The sequence below is a fragment of the Crotalus tigris genome, unplaced genomic scaffold, assembly GCF_016545835.1.
Source record: "Crotalus tigris isolate CLP2741 ecotype Arizona unplaced genomic scaffold, ASM1654583v1 scf7180000017871.4482833, whole genome shotgun sequence".
In the NCBI taxonomy this organism is placed as follows: Eukaryota; Metazoa; Chordata; class Lepidosauria; order Squamata; family Viperidae; genus Crotalus; species Crotalus tigris.
Window position 1 is genome coordinate 2,863,569 of NW_024096690.1, and position 26,853 is coordinate 2,890,421.

General features: G+C 35.0%; 2 protein-coding genes across 3 annotated transcripts in view; one reads left to right on the forward strand and one right to left on the reverse strand.

Annotated features, from left to right (window-relative positions):
- Window positions 1–20,158, forward strand: part of CMC1 (C-X9-C motif containing 1) — an 88,308-nt gene extending 68,150 nt beyond the window's left edge. Inside the window, exon 5 of one of the 2 annotated variants that reach the window (XM_039343744.1) lies at window positions 18,825–20,158. The gene's annotated coding sequence lies outside the window, so the exon portion shown is untranslated. Of the gene's footprint in view, window positions 1–17,476; window positions 17,608–18,824 lie in introns of those variants that run through there. The other variant, XM_039343743.1, reaches the window with a different exon arrangement.
- On the reverse strand, window positions 343–24,925 carry AZI2 (5-azacytidine induced 2). The gene is made up of 8 exons (XM_039343740.1): window positions 24,564–24,925; window positions 17,414–17,643; window positions 17,018–17,143; window positions 15,776–15,875; window positions 12,572–12,711; window positions 10,540–10,598; window positions 4,028–4,143; window positions 343–2,969 (listed from the first exon to the last, which is right to left on the reverse strand). The coding sequence occupies exons 2-8, from the start codon at window positions 17,636–17,638 to the stop codon at window positions 2,608–2,610; spliced, it is 1,128 nt and encodes a 375-aa protein (XP_039199674.1). The 5' UTR covers window positions 17,639–17,643; window positions 24,564–24,925; the 3' UTR covers window positions 343–2,607.
- Between the last annotated feature and the right edge of the window lie 1,928 nt (window positions 24,926–26,853).

Below are 26,853 nucleotides of genomic sequence, written 5' to 3' on the forward strand. Positions count from 1 at the left end.
ATCCCCAACCTACCTTTGTAGCTACGGAATAAAAAATAAGGGAATAACTGATCTTTAATTCCAATTATTACTTATGGCAGAAACACTAGAAACTCTCATTCCAAGAGCATATTGGCAGCTCAAAATAGTTTTTAAATGGTGCTATTTGCATGAAGCTTGAAAGAAAACGTATTATTTTCATTAGCACGAGTAAGAATAATAGATTTAAGAAGCAAACTCTGATTAAATCTACCTATAAGCACTTCAGATTCACAATTTCATGAATGCTTCATTATATACACCCTTCATGACTTTGAACTCAGTTTTTAACGATGGTAGCAAGAATCAAAAAGTGACTATTTCTCAGATCAAAAACATGTTTATTTTCTATGAATTAGCCATCTAGAATTAGCCATCATTTAAGAAAATACATTAATATAGGCTTTCAAGGGTTCTGCTTCAAGGAGTTTAAGAGATTAAAACATTATTTCAGTGTATCAGAGCAGCTCATAAAACACAACAGCCCTGATTAGAAATGGTTCACCCAGTCTCTGATATTTAATACTGAAGTTATATTTGCTTTTTTTCCACTTCCTTTTCTAATGTATTCTACTTTGATCTCTTTAAAAATATAAATTTTAAGTAAGATTATATTATTTTAAATATATAAATCAAATAATCAAATATTAGCGTCAACTTAAAGCCTTTCTACCCCAAGAATATCTTGATTTGAAAGGGAAAGAGAATGCTATATTCCTAAACTGAAGGAAGTTTATACATTTCTAATTATAACAATGAAACCTACTCCAGGATTTGTTTTCTACTCATTTACAGAATTTGGCCAGAATCAGAATTTGCTCTAATTTAGGATTCTAATTAGTATAGGTGAATATACAGCTCAGAGCATTCAATTTTTTTTAAAAAAAAGTTTCTACCAATTTGCACACAATTGTTTCAAACAAAAATAACTTATTTAAAAACATGGCTGTATCCTCAATGCATTGTTAAAAACATGAAGCAGCTTGGCATGTTGAATAATGGTAACTTATTCAAGGATCTGTAATCCAAAAAAGCAGTCCTGAAAACATCAGAGCTATGCAGCCACATGAGAAATGGTTGCTGCTACTTTGTTATTACACAGGTAGTTGGTTCTATCAGCTGAGATCAGTGGGTTAGATTTATTATATGCATATTGGGGCTTGTTCTATTACTCTACAAGAGGATTGTACTCCCTTGAGTCAGTTATGTTCATTGGTCAAAATAAATTCCTGCATCTGACACCATTTCTATTAATCACAGACAAGGTAGGATATGTGAACAAGACGAGACTTTAAAAAAATCTCATGAACATTATTTAGGTATGCCATTCATTAATGCAGGAAAAAAACTCCACACTTTCATTTCCCTCCACAGATTATATTCTCTTTAGTAATGACAAGGAAGAAAGCATCAGTACTGAATTATACAAAATGCAATGCAAAGAAAGGGAAGGGAAGGGAAGATAACGCTGATATGGTTGTGCTGCTCATCTGCACAACCACATGGGAAGTTTTTATCTTTCAGAAACATACAATTATTTCTTCCACTATAGATTTTACTTTTCTCTATTCATGTTTCAAATACACATTCAGAAACAAATGGGAACTGGCAGTATACATGAATTTGTACATGTGGAAATGACCAGATGAGATTTGAGCAATGAAGTAAACAAAACTTGCAGCTGGTCCATCATTATATTGTTAGATCCTTCCCCCCCCCCCTGCATCTTAAATACCAGATACATAAAACTACTGTTGGAGATCTAACCAATGATATGCTAATAAAAACATCTCTACTGATTTGAGGGTTTAAGAGTTCAACTGAGATTTACTGCTAATAAAATGAGATAGAAAGGATGTAAAATTATTTCAATACATCTTCTTCAGTATAGAATATCAAAAATGTAGAATCACAGAAAGATTACATTATTTGGAATGTTACAGTTCTTCCTGGCTGTATTAAGAAGCCTGGATATTTCACCTCAAAACAATTATTGCATTTTGGACAGGAAATCCTCAATACAGGAAGCAATAAGTATATGATATTATTTGTGAAGTGATGAAATATTTTACTGCAGCATTTAGAAACTTCCATTTTACACTATTTCAATTTTTTTCACTATAGGGTAACGATAAGTTGATAAATTGAAAAAAGGAATGAAAATAATTTCTACACAATTCATTTGCTCCTTTTCCGCATATCATCCATTAATAAAAAACCAGAGACTGCTTCAGAATTGAATATATTAATTACCTGAGCTTAAATCAGAACTTATCCAAAAACTAAGTCCTTCTCATATCTGTCAAAATGTTTGAATGTAACGTACTTTGGAGCAATATTATTCATACCACGTTGCTTCTGTTTTATTTCACAATTTAATACTTTAGAAATCTGCCAATGTGCAATCAGAATATTGAGGATATAACAGATCATTCACCATATTCTTTTGAATTCATTGTTTTTCAAGTTTAGATAACAGGGAAAATCTCATCCAACTTGAAAGTTCATTTTACACCTCCCCATTACTTATTTTCTATTAACAAATACAAGACGATATTCAGGACTACTTTCAAGTTCCTCCTACTGTTCTTAGCTCTTATGCAAGCAGTTTTGGTTATACTGATCCAAGTTGTTTCCTGGAAAGTTTAAGTGAGTCACTCTGTTTTTCATTTCCCAAAATACTGTTTCACTAGGTTTTGGAGGGCTTGGAAATACCCAAGAATTATCTTCCAGAGAATTTTTTCCATATGAGTTATGTTCCAGAAATGGAGAGTCACATACAGAGCTAAATTTCTCATTAGTACATGGTGAGGAAGATGCAAGATTACTGAAAACATCATCACTTGTTTGAAGTAATCTATTTTTGCATATTGCTCCAGAAGCATCTAAGTGGAGGTTGTTAGTGTCCCTTTCAAGATCTTCAACACACTGAACAGAGGTATAGGATGGCACTGTGGAAAGAATCAAGTTTGTGAATCATTTACACTTAATACAGTTCACATGCTATTAACAGTATCTACTAAATATCTGTTCCTCTAATTGCAGATTTATCTCTTGCTGCTATGAGACTGTAGGAAGCTTGTTCTTCCTTTGATTAGCTCTCATATTTATTCTTACTCAACCTGTACTATATGGGCTAATCCAGCAGGGATGGCCTTTTTAACTTTTAACACACCAGGGGAGTAACATGAGCTAACTCTTTCCCCAAACTTTTAACACTAAGCCCTGTGCTTCCTTAAAACAAGCAATCAGAGAGAATCTTTCAACAAAGTATATGAGATAATACAGGCAGCAGACTGGTTTTGGCCCTGTACATTTCCTTAAATTCATTTTTAAGTGCAACTTTCATTTTCACCTTATGACCACATCAGCGTGGACCAATTAAACATACATATTTGATTTGGCTTCCATTCACGCAAAAACAGATGACAATTTGTATTCAAGTGCTTTTCAATGTTGGAAAAAAGATTGTGACTTAAGGATTTTGAGGATACAAAAAATTTCCTGAGCAGTCAAGTATTTTCCATTTAAAAACAAGCTTGGAATCACACTTTCTCTGTAGAAATATTGTCTATAAAATGAAGCTTAAGATTAACAAATTACCATAGTAAAAATGCAATACATAATAGATTTTTCTTTTTATATTCTTAAAAAGTTAGTATTTGTGTAAAAGTACATTTGAAAACTGAAGAGTTTAAAAATATAAAATAGTTGCAATAAAAGGTCAAATATAACTCACACCTCAGCCTTGTACAATTAACATCTTATTGAGGGGGGGAAAGTGACAAGAGAATACAGCATAAAAGGAAAGGCTCATCAGCAATACATTTATATGTGAAGTTAACCAGTTAGAGAAAGAAAGTAGATTGGAATTACAATAAAAAATTAGGCTTATCAGCCTAAATTGATGCAATTGAGTTAAGATGTAGTAAGAAGCTGCATTTTAAAATGATGTAGTATTGTTCTACATTTTCTTTTCAGATTTTTGATTGTGCAAACCTAAACTTGCCTTTCTTAGTTGTAGATGGAATCAGTTTCTTTAGCATCTCAGCTTGCACTTCAGTCACCAGATGCAAATTAGACATCTCCCTCTTCAGTTCCCTGTATACCTGCTGAACACGTTCACTAAAACACATTTTAAAAGTTTAAAACAGATAAACTTTCACAACAAAAGTAATGATTCAAAGAACAAAAGGAAAGCTGCAATAGAGCTTGCTATAAAAGACTAAGTTCTAACTCCTGAATTTATACAAAATATACTTTTGATTAATTGGTTCAACAAAAATACTGCTGTGAGGCAAGAGATGAAGAGAAAATTACAGCTGATTGAATCAGACAGCTTCAGCATATGAATGCAAAAAAAATGTTCATGTAATTCTTAGTTTATAAATATTTATTCAGTGACCATTCAATATTGCAACAGTGCTGAACAAATCATACTTAAGACTTGTCCTCAAGAGTTCCAGTCATTGCAGCATCCCCATGGTTGCATGACTGCAATTCAGGTATCCAGCTCACAATTACAACATTGTAGCAAGCCATGGTCACATGGTCACAATTTCCAACCAGCTTTGCACAAATAAAGTCAATGGAGAAGCTAGCAGAAATTCAAAAGTCACATGAGGTCCTTACTTAGCAGCAGCAATCAGGCCTACTGGAATTACTAAACAATAGCAACTTGGGTGCAATTGCCACTGTAAGCCAAAGACTATCTATATTAATAATGGCTCCCTACCAGTGCTTATCCGCATCTTTTTAATGTATTTTAATTCTGTCTTTGGCGCTGATAGCCTTCGCTCAACAATCTCATTTTAAGATACATATGCACACTTATTTGCTCATCCTGAACCAACCCAAATGGCTTCATTGGGCAATCTCTAGTTCTAAATTTATAGAAAAAAATAATAATTTGCTACTTACCACCCTCTATCACTGATCTCTTATATCCTGAGAATGACCTATAAAATATAAGACTTTTTCCTCTCTTTTTTTTTACTGACTCAGATCTGACTTCTGGTGACTAAATAAATAAGTCTATGCAGTTTTCTAGGCCCCGTTTATAGAAGTGGTTTGCCACTGCATTGTTGCAAGGACTGAAGGGAATGACTGGCCCCAAGTCACCCACTTGACTTCCAAACATAAGCAGGTCACATGTCCATGTTCCTAGTCCAGTGGTGGCAAACCTATGGCACGCATGTCAAAGGCAGCACTCAGAGCCCTTTCCGTGGGCACGCGCGCTGTTGCCCCAGCAGAGTTCGCCAGAGTAGTGAGCATGTGGCATTTGGAAGCGACAGGGCAGGAAGTGAGCGAGCAAGCAATGTTGGCCCCCCAGGAGTGCCCCAGAGATGGTGAAGGACTGGCCCCCACTACCCTGGCCCCAGCCACGCTCACTCAGTCTGCCATGACCACTGCAGCCACGTCCACCCAGTGAGTCACACCCTCCGCCCCCCCCCCCCAAAGGCACCACCATCCTGATGCAGCTCTGGCACTTTGCGATAAACAAGTGGGTTTTGGGTTGCAGTTTGGGCACTCAGTCTCTAAAAGGTTCTCCATCACTGTCCTAGTCCAATACTTAACCTCTAGAAAAAAAATATACAAATGTATTTCTAATTACTCTCATCTCAACTAAGCATCAGGATTCTTAAATATTTTTTTAGTCTTTCCCTAATAACTGTGGCTTAGCCAAAATTGACTAGCTTTAAGCATCATACAGTCCTTCCTCAAAATTGTGACCTAGCATGTGTAGATAGCTAGTAAAAGAATTAAAAAATGTGGCTAGCTGAAAAGAGTATTGGAGTTTATAGCAATGGTCATGGAGAAAAAACAGACTATGAGTTTAAATTCTAAATTGCAGTTATGGAAGGATGATTCAATCTCCATAAATGCCTATTTCTTGCTATGCAACCACACATGCTTAACTTTTATGTTCCTAGCCTTGTAAGGCAGTAATTCCAGTATCTTCATAGATAATAAAAAACATTAGAGGGCTCTCATTCCAAGCTGATTGAATCCCTGAACAGGAATAATTTCTCTTAAAGCATGGAAATACACCTGAAAATGCCATAATGTTACTTTGAGTGAAAAAAAATGTTTTTATCTCATCTTTACTATTTTTATAAATAACTCAAAGTGGTGAACATACTCCTTCCTCCCATTTTTCTACAATAACAATTAGTTGGTCTTAGAGAAAGTGACTGGCTGAAAATTATCCAACAAGCTTTCATGCCTAAAATGAGATAAGAACTCAATCTTCTGGTTTCTAATCTGTTGCTTTAACCACTAACTTATCCAGAAATTAAGGAATACTAATTCTTGTATTTCTAATGGGAATGATTGTATCTGCCTATCATATCTGAAGAGTCTCTGCATCTCAGAAAACATCTGGTCAACTCATCACTGGGAACTACTTTTGGCAAACATGCTCCTATTCTGTTGCTGTGAAGGATTACACAGATTAAGCAAGCAGTTTGTAGACAAAGAGCAAGTACTGTATACTTTTCATTTAAAAAAAAATTCCTACTAGAGTAGCATTTAGTGCACTGAACTAGTAGTTTTTATAACTTTAAAGATCTACCTTTTTTAAATTAAAGGAATAGACAATGTTTTGCCAAAAGCTGTAGACAGATTTAAGAGCAGAGTTTGGGTAATATAACAAAATACGTGCCACTGCAATCACAAAACAGCCATTTATCAAAACCTAACATCTGTATGAAAGGTAAAAAGCCTTTATTGTTTTTAACAACACCTCTTACTATACACAAAAGCAATGTCACATACTTCGTTAATCACATCAAAATTAATTATTTTGAACCACACAATGTATATGTATCTACTACACAAACATGTATAAAAATGTTAAAATTAAACATTCATAGTTGATCACATACTTTCCTATTACTGAGAAGTGACAAAGATTTTACAAGAATATTAGCAGTTAAATATTGACATCCATATTAAATCAAAGGATACTTGCTGAAACAAACATTTCAAACAAGTTCCTTTAGGTGTGAAAAAAGCTGTAGACTTGTTTTCACAGGTGATATGAATTACAGCTGGTTTTACAATACAAAATGTGTACATCTAATTTGCATAAAAGATTAATACAGAAAAGATGTTTTAAAAAGAAAACTCTAATAATGGATTGATAGCATCACATATCAAATACCTGTTTGGTAAAGAGAAGAGAAAAGCAAAAACATTGGCTAACTAGTTAAATAGCCAAGATTAAGGGACAAACTGAGATAGCAATAGAATGGAAACCAAATATATTTTTACACATCCACTTCCATTTTTTCTGACGCAAGTCACAAATAAAATAACTTCTTGTAATCAAGTCCTATTCCTCCCTCAAGTGGAAAACAAGGAAAATGCATTTGTGAGAACTGAAAATATTAATTCATTGGTTACATTTCTGATGTCTTTTTTTTTATATTTATAGCACTAACTTCTAAAAAAACTGTATAAACAATGTTTTGAAGAAAGGACTAGCAACTGAATTCCAACCTGCAATAACTACCCCCATAATGTTCCTTATTTAGAAAAATATACTAGCACTAGAACAGGTTTACTTTGTCACCATGCCAATTTTTTGTTGTGGATTCATTCATAGTCTTGCAATGAATATTACACAAGCAGCTACTAATGCTAAGAAGTAACTACTGTCAAGAAACAATTTCCTACAGCTTTCTGAAAAAGGCAGTGGTTGAATAAAATGCAACATTAGGCTGTATCTGCATCAAAATGCATTATTTTTTCAAATTTTGGAGCATCTTATATCTTCAACTGCCAGAAACAAAAACAGTACTATAATTGCTAAATAGAGAATGAGTAATGTTGGCTTTATACATATGCGTAAGATATATTTTACTAATTTTAATGGGTGTTTTTTAACACATTTATTATTAAATTTGTATGCTACGCAATTCCGATTTTGGACAACTCATAATAAAAACATTTTTTTAAAAAAATATTCTATCAGAAACAAAAATAAGAATAAAATAATTCCACGCCCCACTCTAATTCCAATATTAAAATCTTATATAGGTAGCTTAGTCATTCAGCAGAGGTAATATCTATGAGAACAATTGTTCATATTATTCATATGGAATACCATCTTAAATAGGATTCTGTTAGGTCAGAAAAAGAGGAAAAGAAAGCACATTTCTTTAGCCTTTCCCTAAAAGCCATTCATCACACTATAGGAGAATTTGCCCTCTATCTCCAGCTAACACGATTACCAGTGTCAGCAGCAAACTCTCATGATATCAAAATGACATATGTACAGTGATGTCATCACACAAATACATAAGTTGTGACATTTTCATGACACTGCCTCATGATTTATTATTCACTATGTTTCTAACAGGGCTGCAACATCCACCTGCAGTAATGATGTTAAGAAGATGTATAATTGCCAACTATGATAAGATCTATATAAAAGTTGAGTGTTATTTTTTTAAGTGACGTCTCAGCAGTAAAGCCAAAAGTAGCGATTATCTTTTTTTAATCACCTGAGAATCACTTTCTAACTAAAACATAAACGATAAGCATTTTAAATACAGTAAATACATTCCTTCAATATGTCTCAAGTAGACACAATTACTATTTGCTATCTGAATTATGGGCTTTTTAAAAAGCTGGCTCTAAAAGCTAGATCACAGGAAAAGATTGGCTTAGATGAAGGGTGTCAAAATTCACAAAACGTCACGTGACGTATCATGACTATTGCGATTTTTTCCATTGCTAGCAATGGGGTAGGTGCAGTTTTGTCAAGACGCATCCGGCCCATGGGCCGGCAGTTTGACACCCCTGGCTTAGATGAAGAAGATGCTAATTGATAACAACTTTCTAAAATATACTTTTCTTCAGCTTGAAATTCTGTATTTTCATCCCAGGATATAACTACCTACATATACTTACATCTTTTTATCTATTCAAAAATACTTCTACTTCAGTTTTTCATTTACAGAACCAAAGCACTGTGTCAGATGCAAGTTTGGTCATATTTAGAATTAACAAGTGAAATCAAGAAGTGGTGCAATTAAATTCTAAATGTAAGTCTAGATCAATCTATTCCAATATTCCAAAATAGCACCCATGGCACCAGTGAATAAAGAGCCAAGTAACTTACGGAAGCCTAACAGTTAAGACATTAGAAATTATTTTGCTTTGCTAGCAAAGAATTTTGCATATTATTTAGATAAATATTTCTCAAGCTATTTACATGTAATATTGGACTGCAATTATCAAAATTCCCAACCACTGTAGCCAAGGAAATGTGCCCAACATACCATATTTCCCCCCAAATAACACCCAGTCTTATATTTTTTTTTGCCTCTAAGAGGCACCAGTTCTTATTTTGGGGGGATGTCTTAAGCACTTACCTTAGAACTGCTGCAGTCAGGCCTCCCACGCTCTGATACCTGTTGAACCACTGCCTGAGTTCTTCTGCGAATGCTTGTGGATGCATGTCTGCTGGCACATCACACTGGTGCCATCACTTGTGGCAGGAGGCGCATGCCTCATCACGCTGATTGCACCAGTGTTGCTGCTCACAGCAGGAGGCCGCATGGCGCATAGTGCCGGTGCCATTGCTCTTGGCAAGAAGCCATGTGGCGTGCAGTGCCAATTGCACTGGTGCCGCTTATCACAGCAGGAGGCTGCATGGTGCATTGTGCATGCAAATGGTGCATGTGAGTGGCGGTACCAGTGCAATAAACCATGCAGCCTGCTGCAAGCAGCAGCATTGCCGCGATCAGTGCAACAAACCATGCGGCCTTCTGCTGGAGCGGCAGCACTGTTGCAATGCACCATGTAGTGTGTGGCTGCAAATGGCCACAGAAGAACTTGGGCAGCAGCGTGACAGATCTCGGGGTGTGGGAGGCCTGGCTGCAGCAGTCCTAATGTAAGTGTATACAGGCGCATGGGGCAGCTCCACCCCCTCACCTTGCCCTAGTTTTATTTTAACACTTGAGCCTCACCGCAAAACTAGGGCTTATATTGGGGCTAAGGCTTATATTAGCCGCATGCGTAAAAATCAAGATTGGGCTTATTTAAGGATCTTATTTTCGGGGAAACACGGTATTAGAAAACCAAAGTTGAGAAAAGCTAATTTTAAAAATGGAGTAAAAAATACCTTCAGAAGAAAGATCTGTCCTATCCTTCATAATAATTTACCAAAATTTCTGAGAGAAGAAAAAGTTACTTATTACAAGATCACTAATAACTGGCCAATTTGAACAGATGGATTGATGATAAGACAATATTTAAAATTGCTCTGTTCCATACAGAAATCAAAATCAACACCTGAAAACCAAAAATGACTGAGTATCAGAGTACAGTGTCTTATATAGCCTGCTCTGCATTTTTGACCAATTATCAAAGACAGCAATGTGTTATGTAAATGTGAGATGCATTACTTGAGTGACATAATTCTTATCCAAAATAATTAATTTTCTTGGACTTCAATAAGCTAGTCAAAGGGGCTTAACTGAAATGCATTAAAAATAAATAAAAGCATACCTATGGATATTTTGCTGTTGGATAAACTCTCCATTTATTAAACTTCCTTGGGATTCAACCTGGAAGGAAGCCAAAACAAAGAGATCCTATTGGCTTTTTAAAGATGTGCCTCACTTGTACAAAGAAAAAAAATAAACCTTTTCCAGACATACCCAAAATGCTTAGTTAATAAAATGTTTTGATTTTTTTTTAATTTGCAGTTGCATTTAACTTCCCTTTCAGAATACAAATCCTATAAAAGTGTCTTATAAATACTATAAACAATTATAAATGCAATAGAATTTTTAAAAAAGAGTAAGCGTGCAAATCCAACCCACATAATAGGAACAGACTTCTGGGCTTTGGATATTCTCAATGAATTGGGATTTAATTTATTAATTTATCATATTTGATTCTTCCATTTGACATATTGAGCTCACAATGCCAAATTAATTATATATTACATATTGTATAAGCATCCAATGCCTAAGAATAGTAGATACGTTGTTTGGATAAGGAAAAGAAAACAGGAAACCACAATTAAAATTGCAATGTTATATTCAGTGATTCGAAAGTAACTTCTAGAAACAAACATTTGAACACTCATGAACTCTAGTGTACTGAAAATTTTTTAAGTTAGATAGAAAAATACTTAATATGTTTTAAATAATTGTTTTTACTGGAATATTGATAAATATTTTGAGACATAATAACTGAATAATGTTTTCTTATCCTATGTAAGTATTAATGAATTATCTGAAAGCATACCATTTTAAATATGCTTTTGTATTTCAGATCCACATGAGGGATATTTGCCTGACCACATTATTCATTATGCATTTTTTAAAAACAGTTCTTCCTGCAGAAAAACAATATTTTAAGAAAATAAATCTTTCCATTTTTTTCTATAGCACAAGTTAATATCTCTAATTCTAATTCAAATGGTCCCAAGTACATTTCCCTAAAACCATATTATTTTGATCATATTAAAACATGCCAGTTCAGACTATGGCTAAATTCACATTTCACGTTAGCCTAGGATTTTTTAACAATCGTTTCTTGAACAAGAAAACAGTTTTGTAGTTCATTCATACTGTTAAGTCAAATTGGATAGAATCACACATTATGTTAAGCCAACCCTCCCCCCTAAATCACAGTATGATTTAGTGAAATTATTTCATTTCTAATCTTTCCAATAACTGGAATCCTCTGGCTTACTTAAATCAATTTTAAAACATGTATGTGGAACCTTGGCTTTAAATATCAAAGTATTTAGAAAAAATACTACTTACTACTAAATTATTACTCCTTCCATTAGCAACTTAAATAAACATCATTGTACAATCAAGATTGCTTATGATACAAGTTAAGATTTAAATTTTAGTTTGATATAATCATTGGGATTCTATGTATGTCATACTCTAGTTCTTCAGTCACAGATAATTTTAGAACTAAGAGTTTATTGAAAAGGATGAGCATGATAAAAATCCGCACTAAAAATGAAACTTAGATTTTCTGAGAAACAACTGGAATAAAAGTTGAAATGAATAGTCCTACTGTAATTAATAGATTCACAAATAAGTGTCATTAATTACATAGTTCAGCAAATTTTAGGCAACAGATTGGAAAATATTTTCTTCCTAAGAGAATTATTAAGCTACTTTTGGCATCTTGCTTTTATCACCATCTAGTGGAGTTCTCAAAATATGCAGTCTAATTTCACCTGGGCAAGAGTAAATTAAAGTACATTTTTAGACCTATCAAAATAATAGTAATTCTAATCATCTTATTACCTAATGCACTAAAATGAACTAAAGATATAAAGAGACAAAGCCTGTTTTTGAGATTATTTAGAAATGTTACCAAAAGTCACATTTTGAAAAACAAAAAATTAGAAGTCTCAAAAAGCATTCATGTACAGTAGTTTACCAAAACCTAGCCATGTAGATTCTATTAAACTCAAAGGCAGAAATTGTACATATCAACATTTAATGTTACCCCTTTATGTACCCTCCTCATAACAGAAATCATAATTCAGAAGTATTTTCCTTACAGATTTTTGCAATTCCTTCCTAAGATGGTTGCATTCTTCTCTCTCTTTTTCCAAATCCAGTTCCAAATTCTGCATTTTCAGCTCACTGTTCAGTCTGTCTATTTCCCAGTTAGATGGGTTAGAATTGAAACTCTTCATCACTGAAAGAAAACAAGACCTTTATTTTGTCAGAATAATCAAATTAGATAATAAAATGGAGCTAAAACTCATTTCTCATATATCTTTCTGTGAGTAGTGATAAATTTGAATCCAATCTTACTTTTTAAGTGTAAAGTTTTTGACCAATCAAGTGAATGTGTTAATAACCTTTAGCAAAGGAATATTCATAGAAATATACTGTAATTGTATATGTTCTCTGATATTAATCTCTAAATAGACACAAAATCTTCAAGTTTGCCCATATATTACCAGTTCAATTTTTTTTAAAAAAAAACTGAATATATTACTTAATAACAAAGTGCATATATTTTACAATATAAAAATCATTGAATCCTCAATAACAATCTCAATCAGTGAATTTTTAATTGGGACTTTGAAAAAGAACAGACTGACATAGCAAATCTACGGAATTATCTAAGGCAGTGGTTCTCAACCTTTCTAATGCCGCGACCCCATAATACAGTTTCCCATGTTGTGGTGACCCCCAACCACTTATACATCACCGGGTGCCAGGGGCGTGACCAAAGAAAAGGGGGAAAAAATGGCGGACAGCCTTGTTTGGCGACCCCTGTGAAATGGTCTTTCGACCCCAAATGGGGTCCCGACCCACAGGTTGAGAACCACTGATCTAAGAGAACAGTTATTTAGTATTAATGAAGGGGTTTTATTTGTTGAGGCTTGAAACTAACATATCAACTGGATAATGATAAGAATTTATTTTATTTATTTTAATCATTTATTTTTACAGGGTGTATAGGCTGTTCTAATAAGCTGACTGATTCTGGGTGACATGCAACTCCCCAATATATATTTGGGATTAAACAAGTGAATCAAAACAACATATTGTAATAGCATAAAACTGAAAGAAATACAAAATCAGTTCAGATTTAGGAGTAATAATTAGAGCAAACCACCCCCATGGCTTGGTAAAACAGGCAAATCTGAATGTCAGGGAGATATTATTCCATGGAAAGGAAGTTAACAACTAAGTATCTGTGGTTCCATGGTCCATGAAGACTGCCATCTCTAACCGATGAAACATATAAACAGCCTGCCATACTAGATCTTATCAAACAGGCAAATATTGCTGGGATAAGAATGAAGCTTTTCAGCATACTTTTAATGTATCACTCCTCCTTATTTATTTTTGGATGTTCTGGGTATTTGAATACTACAGTCTCTTTTTTCTCTTTTCTAATTAATGATTGCAATAATGTTATTTGAATTTCAAATACTGCTGGGAGAAGAGTCCTGTAGATACTAGGCTCGTACCACATTCATCCAGGTATTCAACAACTTCACTTAGTCAGGAGTCAAGATGTAAAGTTGGGTATTATCAGCATACTATTATATGCGTGTTTATTATTATATCAGCAGTAAGATTTTTCAGCTAAGTCTAGAAAAAAATATAGTTCCTTGAAGGGGACTAACCTCATCTACCTTAAGAGAAAAAAATATAATTATTACTGAAAAAGTGTTTTTTCCCCCCACAAAACTTTTCATCAGCCAGATTTGGTTTCTAAGGCATAGTGTTTGAATTAGTAGTTTCTTCTAAAACTTCAAATACTATAGTATAAACAAGAATTAAGCAATATTTAGGTCTGACACTGGCTCTGTTCTAATCAAGAAAACAAGGTATGATTTCCAGAAGTGTTAGTAGCTTTTGGAAGTGGGATAGTCTTCAGCATAGGATCTCTAGCTTGGGTACTGGAGATGTGCTTAGCTAATTAAATTATTATTTTGACAGCCAAGTTCAGAAAAGGTGCTGGGTAAACAGTGACTTCATTGCCTGAAATCACTTTAATTTGTCTTCTTCTGAGTTTCTGATGTCAACATATTTTTGGATGAAGCTATCAAAACGTCTGGGGTGAGGCATCATAAAGTAGAGAAGCGCAAAATGTTTCAAGATCAAAACAACATTGTTTAGACATTGGAGTAGTCTACAACAAAATCAGAATAGAATATATTGGGTGAAATATTTCATAATTTTATCAGCTATATATGGGTATCACCTAATTGTATATTTCCATGATACATGTAAAGTTATGGTAGCATTAAGTGATGCAGAGATGCAACAATGGAATTTTCCTGGTGAATAAGCAGAATCTCAATCCAAGAAACAAAGGCTAGAATAAATGGTTCTTTTGATCAAATTAACAGAGTCATACTGTGCTTGAGAAGACTATACTCCCCCACACAAATCTCAATAAGAAGTCTGCAATATTAGGATGTCACTGATCCAAGCCAAGGCTGTCATAAAAAAAAATTAAGCTGTCTCTGAAGCATGAATAGATGTCCTAGCCTCAGTTCATCTGATGAGAAAGAACGAGTTCAGTGAGCCACACTGAGATTATTACTGAATTATATTGCTCCTAATTTTGAATCTGCCTTTATAGATGATTCAGCAACTACAATTAGATCAAAATATAACCATAAGATTGCAGAACTGGGATATATCATCATTAACATCTTGCTTGCTTGTTGCCAACTGTAAAATTAACCCAATTTATTTCCAGGCTCAACTCAAAAGTCCTTGTTTTGATTAATAAAACAAAGTGGCTTAGAGATGTAGTATCTCAAGTTTCCTTATCTTTACATAGGTACAGAAAGAATAAGTCCAATTCTTTATGTATAGATGGCCTACTTAGAATTGGTTCTTGTTTACAGAATTCTCTCTCCAGTGAGATGGGCACATACCAGCTAGGATGTTACTCTTGGACTAACTCTAAGACTTGTTTCTAAGTTTTTATAACAAAAGAAATGTTTTGCACTAAATTCTTACATGTTCTGAAATTGCTCCAAGATGCATACTTTGTTATTATTTGTTGGATTTATATCCTGTGAGTTTTCATTGCTGATGTTTGAAGTTGGGTCTCTTAAGTCTTAATCAATATCTTTCAATATCTTAATCACTACTGAACATTATACTACACCAGAAATAACAATGCCTTAGTTACATAAAAAAATATATTAATTAAAAAAAAAGATTTCAGGTCACAGCACTTGGCATATATGGATACTGTTATATACTCAGACAAAGTGCACCTTGTTGAGTTTCCACTTCGGTTCTTAGCTGTAAGAGTTCTACTTCTTTAGACTGCAACTGCTCATTCAAGATTTTCACATATTCTGTATTCTCTTTCATCTAATTTGAGAAATATAGAAATTGTCAGGACTTTATCATTATTCTAGTTGAAGTCTGAGTCTAAAGATCAGTTGGTACTTCATAAAAATCTGGCCAAATTACTGCGCTACTTTTACTGTTTCAAAAGCCCTACCAATTGAAAGAAATAGCATGTGAGTACTTTTTATGCACCCTGAAAATATTGTTTTGCTTTTAGAGAGCAGAAGAAAAATCTTGTTAATTGCTAATTAATAATCAATTAATTAAATAATACATCAAACTCAACTTAGCTAGCTGGCATGGTTTCCAAACTGATCACCAGCTTTTCATTCAATCTATTTTTCATCCTACAAAGTTTCTGCACTCCACTTAATTTTTAAAAAACATATATAAAGTAGTCCTCAACTTACCACCACAATTTCTGTTACTAGATGAGATATTTGTGAGTTTTGCCCCATTTTATGACCTTTCTTGCTATAGTTGTTAAGTGAATCACTGCAGTTGTTAGTAACATGATTGTTAAGTGAATCTGGCTTCCCCATTGACTTTACTTGTTAGAAGGTGACAAGAGGTGATCACCTGACCCCAGGACATTGCAATTGTCAGAAATATGAGTCAGATGCCAAGCATCTAAATTTTGATCACGTGACCATGGGGATGCTGCAATAGTTGTCATAAATCACTTTTGTCAGTGCCATTGAAACTTCAAACGGTCACTAATTGAACTGTTGTAAATCGAGGACTACCTATAGTCATTTGTACTGAATCACTGGAGCTTTGACAACTATGCTTTTATGTGAATTTCACTTTCATTCATTCAAACAGCAAATTCAGACATTTAATAACAGAACAAGGAAACAAATGGGATCACTGAAAAAAAGAGAAAATATCAATAAAACTGGATGCAGAAATTCAATATTTTTAAAAATCCAGCAATGATTTAAGCCACACATTAGTATTCCTTAATTGTTCTTTTGATATTAAAAAAGGATATACACTCATTTTAAACCCATACATAGAGATGAAGTTAGTGCGTATCTTTCCTAAATCATATTCAATGTCTTCAGTAATCCAAACTTAATTTTCTCCATAATGTTAAAATATTTTTTTACATGAGGTTCATGCAACATTCTTATTTTCTTTTATGCTACTCCAAAACATACCGTTTTATCCAGCTGACTTTTTAGATTATCTCGTTCAATACAAGATTCCCGATATGCTTGATAAGCCTTGTTAACTTGTTCACGACCCACAGAACTTGTTGCTTCTTCCAAATGGGATTCAAGAAGCTAAAAGATTACAAGATGTGCCTTAATTATTATTTAAACACTTTCAAATATTTGTTTAATGTTAAACCAAGTGAATTACCTTAGACTCAGCCATAAGTATTGGGTAATGACTGCCAAGTACTGAATGAATCTGTTTCACATGTGCTTAATTACTTTACACATTACTTAAAATAAAAGCTAGTTTTTTAAAAAAAAAACATAAGTTACTAATGTTAATAATGTTGAAAGATATAATCTTGAAAGAAAGCATATATTGCTAAAAATACTTGCCTTTTCTTCTAACAATCTTACTCTTTTCTTTAAGAAAGAATTTTCTCTTTCTGTCTCTTTCAGACGCTTTTTAATATCTTCATAAGCAGTGACAAGGGCAAAATGTGAAGCAACTGATTCTTCTCCTGAAAACACTGGAATAGGAAATTGTCCATCTTGTCTGTAATGAGTGTCTGCTTTTTCATGGTTCAAGATATCAATGTCATCCTCAGCTAGTTCTTCCATGATAGCTAAATAAAAATAATCATAACATTGTTAACCATCCAATATGCACATATATACATACGTACATGGCATTTGTTGGATTTTTGCAATTCTGACAAAATATTGGGCTATATCCAGTCATGTTTGAATTGTTTTCCATAGAACAACACAAATTCCTCTTAATCTTCTATCCTTCCTGCTACTCACACTTCTACCATCTGTTTTTGCAGGCCTTCCAACATACTGGAGAAGAATTAGAAAGGGCTGAGGTTCATCTGTTCTTTGCTTCCATGCCATTCTTTTAAAGTACAGATGTAGCTGAACCTAAGCAACTTTCCAAAAAGGTGCTTTTTCCTAAAATTTCTTCTTAAAGATGGCTATTTTGGAAAGAAAGAGCACACCTTGGGATGTCAATGTTCTGTTGAATTTTCATTTTAAGATAATATGTTTATTTATCATCTCATTTTACATTTCAGTATTGCAAAGTATTTGCAAAGTATATAACCAGAACAAGTGAAGTAAAATATCTATTCAACAAAAAAAATCCACTTAAAAGCTAGCCCCACTAAAAAGTATCATTACAAAAGTAACCAAAATAGAGCTGTTTCAGTCAGCTTTAGCTGGAGTATTGGATAAAGGCATTTCATCCAAAAGTTTCAAGCAGAGATTTACAGAAGTTGCTGACATTTTCCCCTTTGAATAAGTTATATCAATTTTAGTTTAGCATCAGTTCTTGTCTTAAATTTTAGATATATTGTTTGCTTTCAGATATTAATTGAGATAGCTGGTGAGGACTCAGACTTTGTGAAGAGCATTTATAAAAAGGAATATTATAGGTACCTAAAAGTGGTCCTTTCAGACAAAAGATACAAATCAAAGAGTTATATTTGAAAATACATTTTTAGGAAGAGGATTCTACATAATGAAACATTTAAACTTGCATTGTAACAGGAAGGGCAAGTACCAGACAGGTAGGTGGGAGAAGAACCGGTATCTTCAAATTTTTATAGAAAAATATAAACTTGTTAGAAGATAATTTGTCTTTATGTAATCCCAGAGTGTAAATCAAATCTTGAATATATTCATCTATTTCTAATTGTTTAACTTTCAAATAAGTTTTTCCATTTCTCCAGCCTCAAATCTTTTTCAACAAATATAATACATTAATTATTTTTAAAGTTGTTCTTCTCATTATTTCAATGAAAAGGGGTTTCCAGTTTGCCATCGGCGCCTGCGGATGCATGGAGGTGAACTCAGTCTTAAGCGTCCGATTTCATCCCACTGAGGGACCCTGGAAAGGATTGAAAGTCACCCTGTAGAGTGACGAGTGAGGAGGGGATCCCCGCTTGATTGCGGAAGGGCAGCAGGCCTTCCACTTGATCCAGAGCAGCTCTCCAAACTGACAGGGGAAAGACCGGCCATAGTAATATGGCTCATCATTAAGCTGTTGACAGCCGAAATCAAAATTACTACCAAGCACCTTTAAAATAATGCGGATGAAACTGGGTGAGATCTGATCTTCTCTTTAAGACTCTAAATTTCTTTCCTGCAAAAGCTGCCCTAAGTACAGTATTTGTCCCCATAAAGAGAGAGGGAAGGGAATTCCTGCCTCACCCTCTAACAGCAGCGGCGACAGACTACCCAGGGGAAACAAAGCAATTATAAAAACAACTTTAATCTAATTGGATGCATATACTTTTGAAATTTGGGGATTTAAAAGTTTTCTTATTCCTATTTCTACTGGATATGCTGATTTTTATCTAAAAACAAAAGAAATAAACTTTGAAAAACTAATATAAAAATGGGGACTTAAAACGTTTTAAATGGATCGGTGACATCTTGTGGCGAAGTATGGTATTATAACTTGTTATTGACTAAAAGAGACTTGGTTTGAAGCCTAGAATTTAGAAAAAACTCTTTGACCTTGTCATATACCACCTGTGAAAAACTCAGCTGCAAAGAAGGAACTGCAGGGTGGCATATCTGGGCTGTTTGAACTATGAAGATAAACCTTTACTGATTTTCAGAGCTGTATGTGGGAAATTGTTTTCCTATTTCCTTACATGAAAAGCATCTGTTATTATACAAGATGATGGAATACTTTGGACTATAAATTCTTACTTGGCAAACAATTTCCACTATAAAGACTACCTACAACACATTCCGTACCTAGATATAATAAACAAAAAACTATTTTTAACGTTTGATTTTAAAATTTTCAACTTAATACAACATCAAGAGAATATGGATGAAGATCAGGAAAAAGTCCTTTTTATGCTGAAATCAATACACGAAACCATTCTTTCAGCGTGTAACAAAATAAGAGGCAACATAAAGAAACAAGATGGCAGCTTAGATATACAAACCCAGATCTTGACTACAACCAAAGAACTAACAATGCAGCAAGTAAGAGGATAAGTAGAACAACTAAATACTAAGATAGAAGATCCAACTGACCAACAGATCCAGCCAACGGGAAAATTAGAAAAGAGAGTGACAACACTGAAAATGGAAAAGACTTTTTATATAAATCAGAAGAAATTTGAGGAAAAGGAAGAAGAAAAGATTGAATTGAAGATAAATTTACCAGGACAATTATGGGAAACTGGAGTAATAGGGAGGAGATTAAATGAATATAATTGGGCTAGTCCTTCCAAAAAAACTGTAATTAAATGGTCTTTCTTATTTCAAATAATACATATAATAATAGAGAGAGAACTGTTTGAGGATTCAGAAGTACTGACATGGAAAGTTAGTTGGCAAAAGAAAAAAGCCAGAGTAAGGCTGAAAGAAACTAGGGCAGTGATGGCGAACCTATGGCAAGGGTGCCAGAGGCGGCACTCAGAGCCCTCTCTGTGGGCACGCGCGCCATCGTCCCAGTCCTAGGCCTTCAGCTGGGTTTTATAAAACCTTTTCGCTTTAGGCCTCCATCGCCGTGTGCAAAAAAAAAAAAAAGGTTCAATCAATCAGTCAATTTAAACTTCTCGCGGGGAAAAAAAGATCTTGCAAAGTTGGAATTGATTGAACATTTTAGTCCCACCCAGTCTGCCATTACCACCGCAGCCACGCCCACCCACCAGGCAACACCCACCCAATGGACCACACCCACCCAGCACCCGACGATGCATAAGTGGGTTTTGGGTTGCAGTTTGGGCACTCGGTCTCTAAAAGGTTCGCCATCACTGAACTAGGGTTTTGATCTAGTAGAGGGGATTTTATATTATTGATTAGTGGATTGAATATGGTGGAAAATAGATAATTTTTAGAAAATGAAGTAACATTATAATTGAATAGGTAAGATGTGTAATAAAATTAATAGACTTTTGGTTTAATATGGTGAAAAATAGATAACTTTTAGAAAATAGAATAAGATTATATGCAAATAGACAAGATGTGTATTTAGAATTTTAGATTTTGTTATAAAAAGGGAAAAATGTAGAATTGAGAAGGGAAACTCTGGTCGCCTAAAGCTTGGAAATTATAATATACCAAATGTTAATTTGAATATTGAGGGGAAATTAAAGCTGAGAAAAAACAGTAACAGGACTTTAATAGTATATAAGGATTGAATGCAAACACAATTAAGATATGTATAAGCTAAAAACTATTGATAAATGTAACAAAAGTGGTTTTACTTAGTTGATAACAGTAAGAACTATATTAGCTCAATATGAGATAGTAGATATTAAGGGGAAAAGTGAGGAAATATTTGATGTTGTAATATTTGATTTGTGCTAAAGATTTATGTATGATATTGAATTATTAACTACCCAGCCACCATGTTGTTTTTTAAATATTTAATTGTAAAATTAGAAAACTAATATTATATAAAAAAGAAACCCAAGGAGGCATAGAAGAGCATATGGAATATACAAACTAAAAAAGCATCTTAGTAACTCCTGAGTCTTCCTATGTAACAGTGGAACTTAAAAGAACTAGGGTGGATAATAATCGATTATTTTTTTATTTTAAAAAATCAGAATTTTTTATTTAAATCAGATATTTTTTATTTTTATCAAATTTATTTTAATAAAATACTTTTGGATTAAAATCTATCTAAATATAGTTTTTTTTATTTAGGATATATTAATAATTTAGTTTATTCAGCATGGAGCTTAGTTATGTAGCATGGAGCTTAGCTATGTAGCATGAGGCTGTATAGTCCGCAATATTTATATTTTTGATAAATTTATTCAATCAATCCAAGCTCTGCAAGCTGAGATAACATGCACTGCATTAATGCATTCACACAATTTCACAATAACCATGAGATAAATCATAAAATAAAGTTCAGGAATATTCCTTTATCCCATTGTTTTGCAAATCTATGTAAAATACAAACTCTATGATTGTTTGAAGAGAAAGCATCTGTACCAGACTCTAAGTGTTTTAATTAAATAAAAGTTCTGATATCACTGTTTTACTAACCTGACAGCTTATTATTCTAAATAGGAAACCTTTATTTTGTTTGCAAATAGTTAATATTAAAGATTCTAACTACCAGCAAGAATGAGTCCTTACATTTAAAGAGCATCTGTCATTTCAGATCCATCATGGCAGTGCCTGTTAACGGGCATCCACTCACCTGCTGCCCGTTATGTCACTCATCTTGTTGTGTCACTGCCTTATCACCAGCCATCCCATTAAAGTGAGTGGGATGTCACCTGTGGGTCAGAGGAAAATCCGCTGTGGGACAGATGACAGTTGCTCTTTAAAAATTATGATTTAAATCAAGTTAATTTAAATTAAGCCTTTTTACTAGTGATTTAAATCAAATCCATCCTGAAAAGAACCAAAGTTAGATTTAAAATATTTAAAAAATAATTAGGGCAGGAGTCAATTAAATTGTCTTAACTCATTAAAAGATCAAATTTCAGAACAACACATATGTTGAAGCATTTAGATCAGCGGTTCTCAACCTGTGGGTTGCGACCCCATTTGGGGTCGAACGACCATTTCACGGGGGTCGCCAAACAACGCAGTCCGCCATTTTTTCCCCTTTTCCTTAGCTGTGCTACAACCTTTTATTCTATTGGCTTTTGAAAGCCAATAGAATAGACTCTCTGAATAGAGTCTAATTGTATTGGCTTTCAAAAGCCAATAGGAATTGTCCAGGGTGTCTCTGCCTTGCTGAGCCCAAAAGTCCCATTCTGCAAACGGTGCTGCAAGTTGTCTGCAGCGAAGGCGAGCTGTCTGAAAGTTTCCAGCCCTCCCTGCTGAGCAACTACTAAAAATGTAAGTAAAAGAGGCCAAGGGTGGGAGGTGGAAGGCCGGCGGACGCAGGGAGGGTTGCTGGCGTGCATGGGGCCCGGTGGGTGCCTTACCTCCCTTGGACTGGGCCAGCTGGTGGCCCAGCCGGTGGTCGGCCTGCTCCGTCTCTGCTGCTTGCCAGCTATGCCTCGGCCGGCGCAGGGGGCGGCACCACGCATGCATGGCACTCCCGGGCAGGGAAAGTCCTTGACCTACGACTGGTTGGGTAGTCCTCAACTTACAACCGGTTGGGGTCACAGCATTAAAAAGGTTGAGAACCACTGATTTAGATGTAGTACTTACAATAAGGCAGCAACTCTTTAAAGCAACTCTTTAAAATTAAGCTTTAGATGTTCACACATCTCTAGCTTTCAATTCCACTCTTAGTTACCATATATTCTCACTTATTCTAACTTCCTTCATATCAAAGGTGAAAGGGCAGAAAGCCTTTGCCCAATTCTTTTGTCAAATACAGGTAGTTTTTGACTACAATTGGGCCGGGCAGCTCAATTGCTAAGCAAAGCAGTCGCAAGTGAAATCACAACTGTGTTTAAGACCTTACTTCACCTTTCATTTGCTTTACAGACTTGCGAAGGTCATAAATGTGAGGATTGGTTGCAAAGTTAATTTTTCATCACCATTGTAACTGCAAACAGTCACTAAACAAGACCATTACTAAGTGAGGTATATCTGTATTCAAAAATGAGTCTTATCCCAACCTACAATTTATTCTGCAAAGCTTAACTATGCCCATTCATAAGCAACACTGACAGTTTCTTGCAACTTTCATTTGAAATGTACATCACTATTGGCCATGTTTTAGAAATCAAACAAAATAACATGTTATCTGGTCTGATTATCCCTGATAATTTCCATAAATGAAGAGCATCCTTCCTTTCTGAAATGCTGTCAGATATTTTTCATTCTATATTTCTCCTTATTCTTTTATTAACAATCAAATTCAAGTAACAAAGGTTCAGTTCTAAGCATATACAATGAAAGGATTCTGGTGACCTCTGCACACCATTTCAAAACTGAAAGTTCTAGACATTCACAGAGGTGTTTCAAGGAAAAGTTTATAAATCACATTTATAGATTCCTCAACTCATAACAATCTTAGGTAGCTATAAATGTGATTTATAAATAAAAGTTTTGGAGAACTTGAATTCTCATAAATAGAAGGAAAAAGAATATATGCTTGGTCTTTAGTATTTTGTGTATCAGAGTAACAGTCCACAAACCAATTCTCTCATTTCTGGAAAAAAGTTATTTGATAGTCAAGCAATTATTTTCCACAAAAAGAAAAACTGCAATCCTATGCACGCATATAATGCAACAAAACTTGTTAAACACAGTAGGACTCAGTTCTTGTAATATTTTTAATTAGATGAAAACCCCACAGAGGAATTTGCACAAAATGCCAAGGTTGGTTATGTCGACCTTGCTGTATCTTATTCGCATATATAGATCTCATGGTCAGTTTGTGGTTCAATAAATTCTACAAAACTAATCAATGGGTTAATTCAGTAACCAGTACTGGAAACAAAGCACTGGCCAGTGCTGAGCTACCCCATCCCAAGTTGGGGCCCCTATTTTGCGTGTGAGGAACAGGCCACGAGACCCTGGGGTTTTGCTTGAAAACTTGATTGACACCCCTAGATTGGCGGGCCAGGGAAGAGACGCCAACAAGAGTTACCTGCAACCAGCAAGCTCGCGGAAGAAGTGGGCGGGACCCTTTCGTGTTCGTTCGCACCAGTTAACAGGACAGGGTCGCTGCGGGGAGAACAAGAAGGGGAGGCCACTTTAGCTTGGACTTCTCATCTTTTCCTCGCAGCCTAGGAGCAGCTATAACTTCAGACAGAGTCCCCGGCAGCCGCACGATGCCTTTCTTTCTCTTTCTTCCTTTCACTCCCTCAGACTCACCAGGAATCTCTTGACTTCCATCATCTCACATGATAGTAACGTGTACAGGCAATACCCTTCCATTTCAGTGGGGGAAATGGGTGTCAGCAGCGAGGCATGCCGGGATTCGTAGTCTCCACACTGATTTTGCGAGGCTGTAGAACCAAACCCGCCCTGGCAATTCTCTTCTCGGGCAGTTCTGTTCCCGGCATGCAATTGGAGGGGGAGGGGATTTGAGAGAAGGGAATTGTAGTCCGTCCCTACCGGCAGATTTGTCGGAATGGTACGGATCTACCTCACGTACTGAGGTATGGCCTTTATTTCTCCTCAGAAGAGAAAAAGCTGGCCATCTATTACGTTTTCTCATTGTGAAATGAGATGATCTGCTGATCTATTTATTTGTTCATTTCATATGCATGAATTGTACAGAACTGTAATAACAGTGTTGTCGGTGCAATGAACAAAAGAAAATGAAACCAATCGGATGAAGCACCAGCATGGACACGTGAAAAAGTCCCTCCACAACTGCAATCTAGTGATTGATCTAAAAAACAATGCAACTGAATTGACTTGAAAAGGCCAAAATAATAAAAAAAAAATTCTGAGGCAATATTATTATTAAAAATTATATATTTTGTATGTATTTTTAAGACTGATAACATTTGGACATTTGAGAGATTGCAATTGACCATCTAGCCCAGGGGTTCTCAACCTTGTCAGGCTGAGGAATTCTGGGAGTTGAAGTCCACAAGTCTTAAAATTGCCAAGGTTGAGAACCCCTGATCTAGCCTATAAGGTTTTGGCTTAAGACTGATCATCAGTACAACTTTTAGATTAGAGGAATTGTATATGGTTGGAATTAAAATGTTACAAAGATAAACTTTTACATGTTTGGGGAAACATTTCATAATTGAAGCAGTGTCAAACACTTTCCAATTGAGAAGGCAATTGGAGAAGAGAAGTATCTGTTGAAGATGTTAAATTATAAAAAAAAACTGCATATGGACAAACAATTTATTTAATTTAATCTGTAGGCTTCATTTTAGAATTAAATGTTCCCAGATCAATTTAAAACATATAAAACAATATGCATCAACATTTTGTACATATATTACACATGGAAATATATTTCAGAAGAATAGAATAGAATAGAATAGAATAGAATAGAATAGAATAGAATAGAATAGAATAGAATAGAATAGAATAGAATAATAGAGCTGGAAGGGACCTTGGAGGTCTTCTAGTCCAGCCCCTGCTCAAGAAGGAGAACCTATACCATTAAAGACAAGTGATTGTTTAGTCTCTTCTTTAAAACCTCCAGTGATGGAGCACCCACGACTACTGAAGGTTAGCTGTTCCATAGATTAATGTCTTCACTGTTAAGAAGTTTCTCCTTAATTCCAGGTTGCTTCTCTCTTTGGTCAGTTTCCAATCACTGTTTCTTGTCTTGCCTCTGCTGCTTTGGAGAATAGTTTGATGTCCTCTTCTTTGTGGCAACCCCTCAAATACTGGAATACTACTACAATGTCACCCCGTTTCTTCTTTTCTTTAGAGTAGCCAAACCCAAGTCCTGCAGCCGTTCTTCATATGTTTTAGTCTCCAGGCTTTTGATCATTTAGTTGCTCTTCTCTGAGCTTTTCCCAAAGTTTCAATATCTTTTTTGTAGTATGGTGATCAAAACTGGTTGCAATATTCCAGGTGTGGTCTTACTAGGGCAGTGATGGCGAATCTTTTTAGAGACCAAGTGCCCAAACTGCACCTCAAAACCCACGGATCTATTGCTGGGTGCCAGGTGGGCGTGACCCACTGCGTGGACATGGCTGCAATATTTGAGTACCACCAGTCGTCTAGCAAGGTGTCAAAAACTTGACCCCCCAAAAAAGGGAAAAAAGTGATAAAGGACAGGTAGTCCTCGACTTACAACAATTCACTTAGTGACTGTTCAAAGTTACAAAAGCACTGAAAAAAGTGATCATTTTTCACACTTATGACTGTTGCAGCATCCCCAGGGTCATGTGATTTACATTTGGATGCCTGGCAACTGATTCATACTTATGACTGTCAGTGTCCCAGGGTCATGTGAT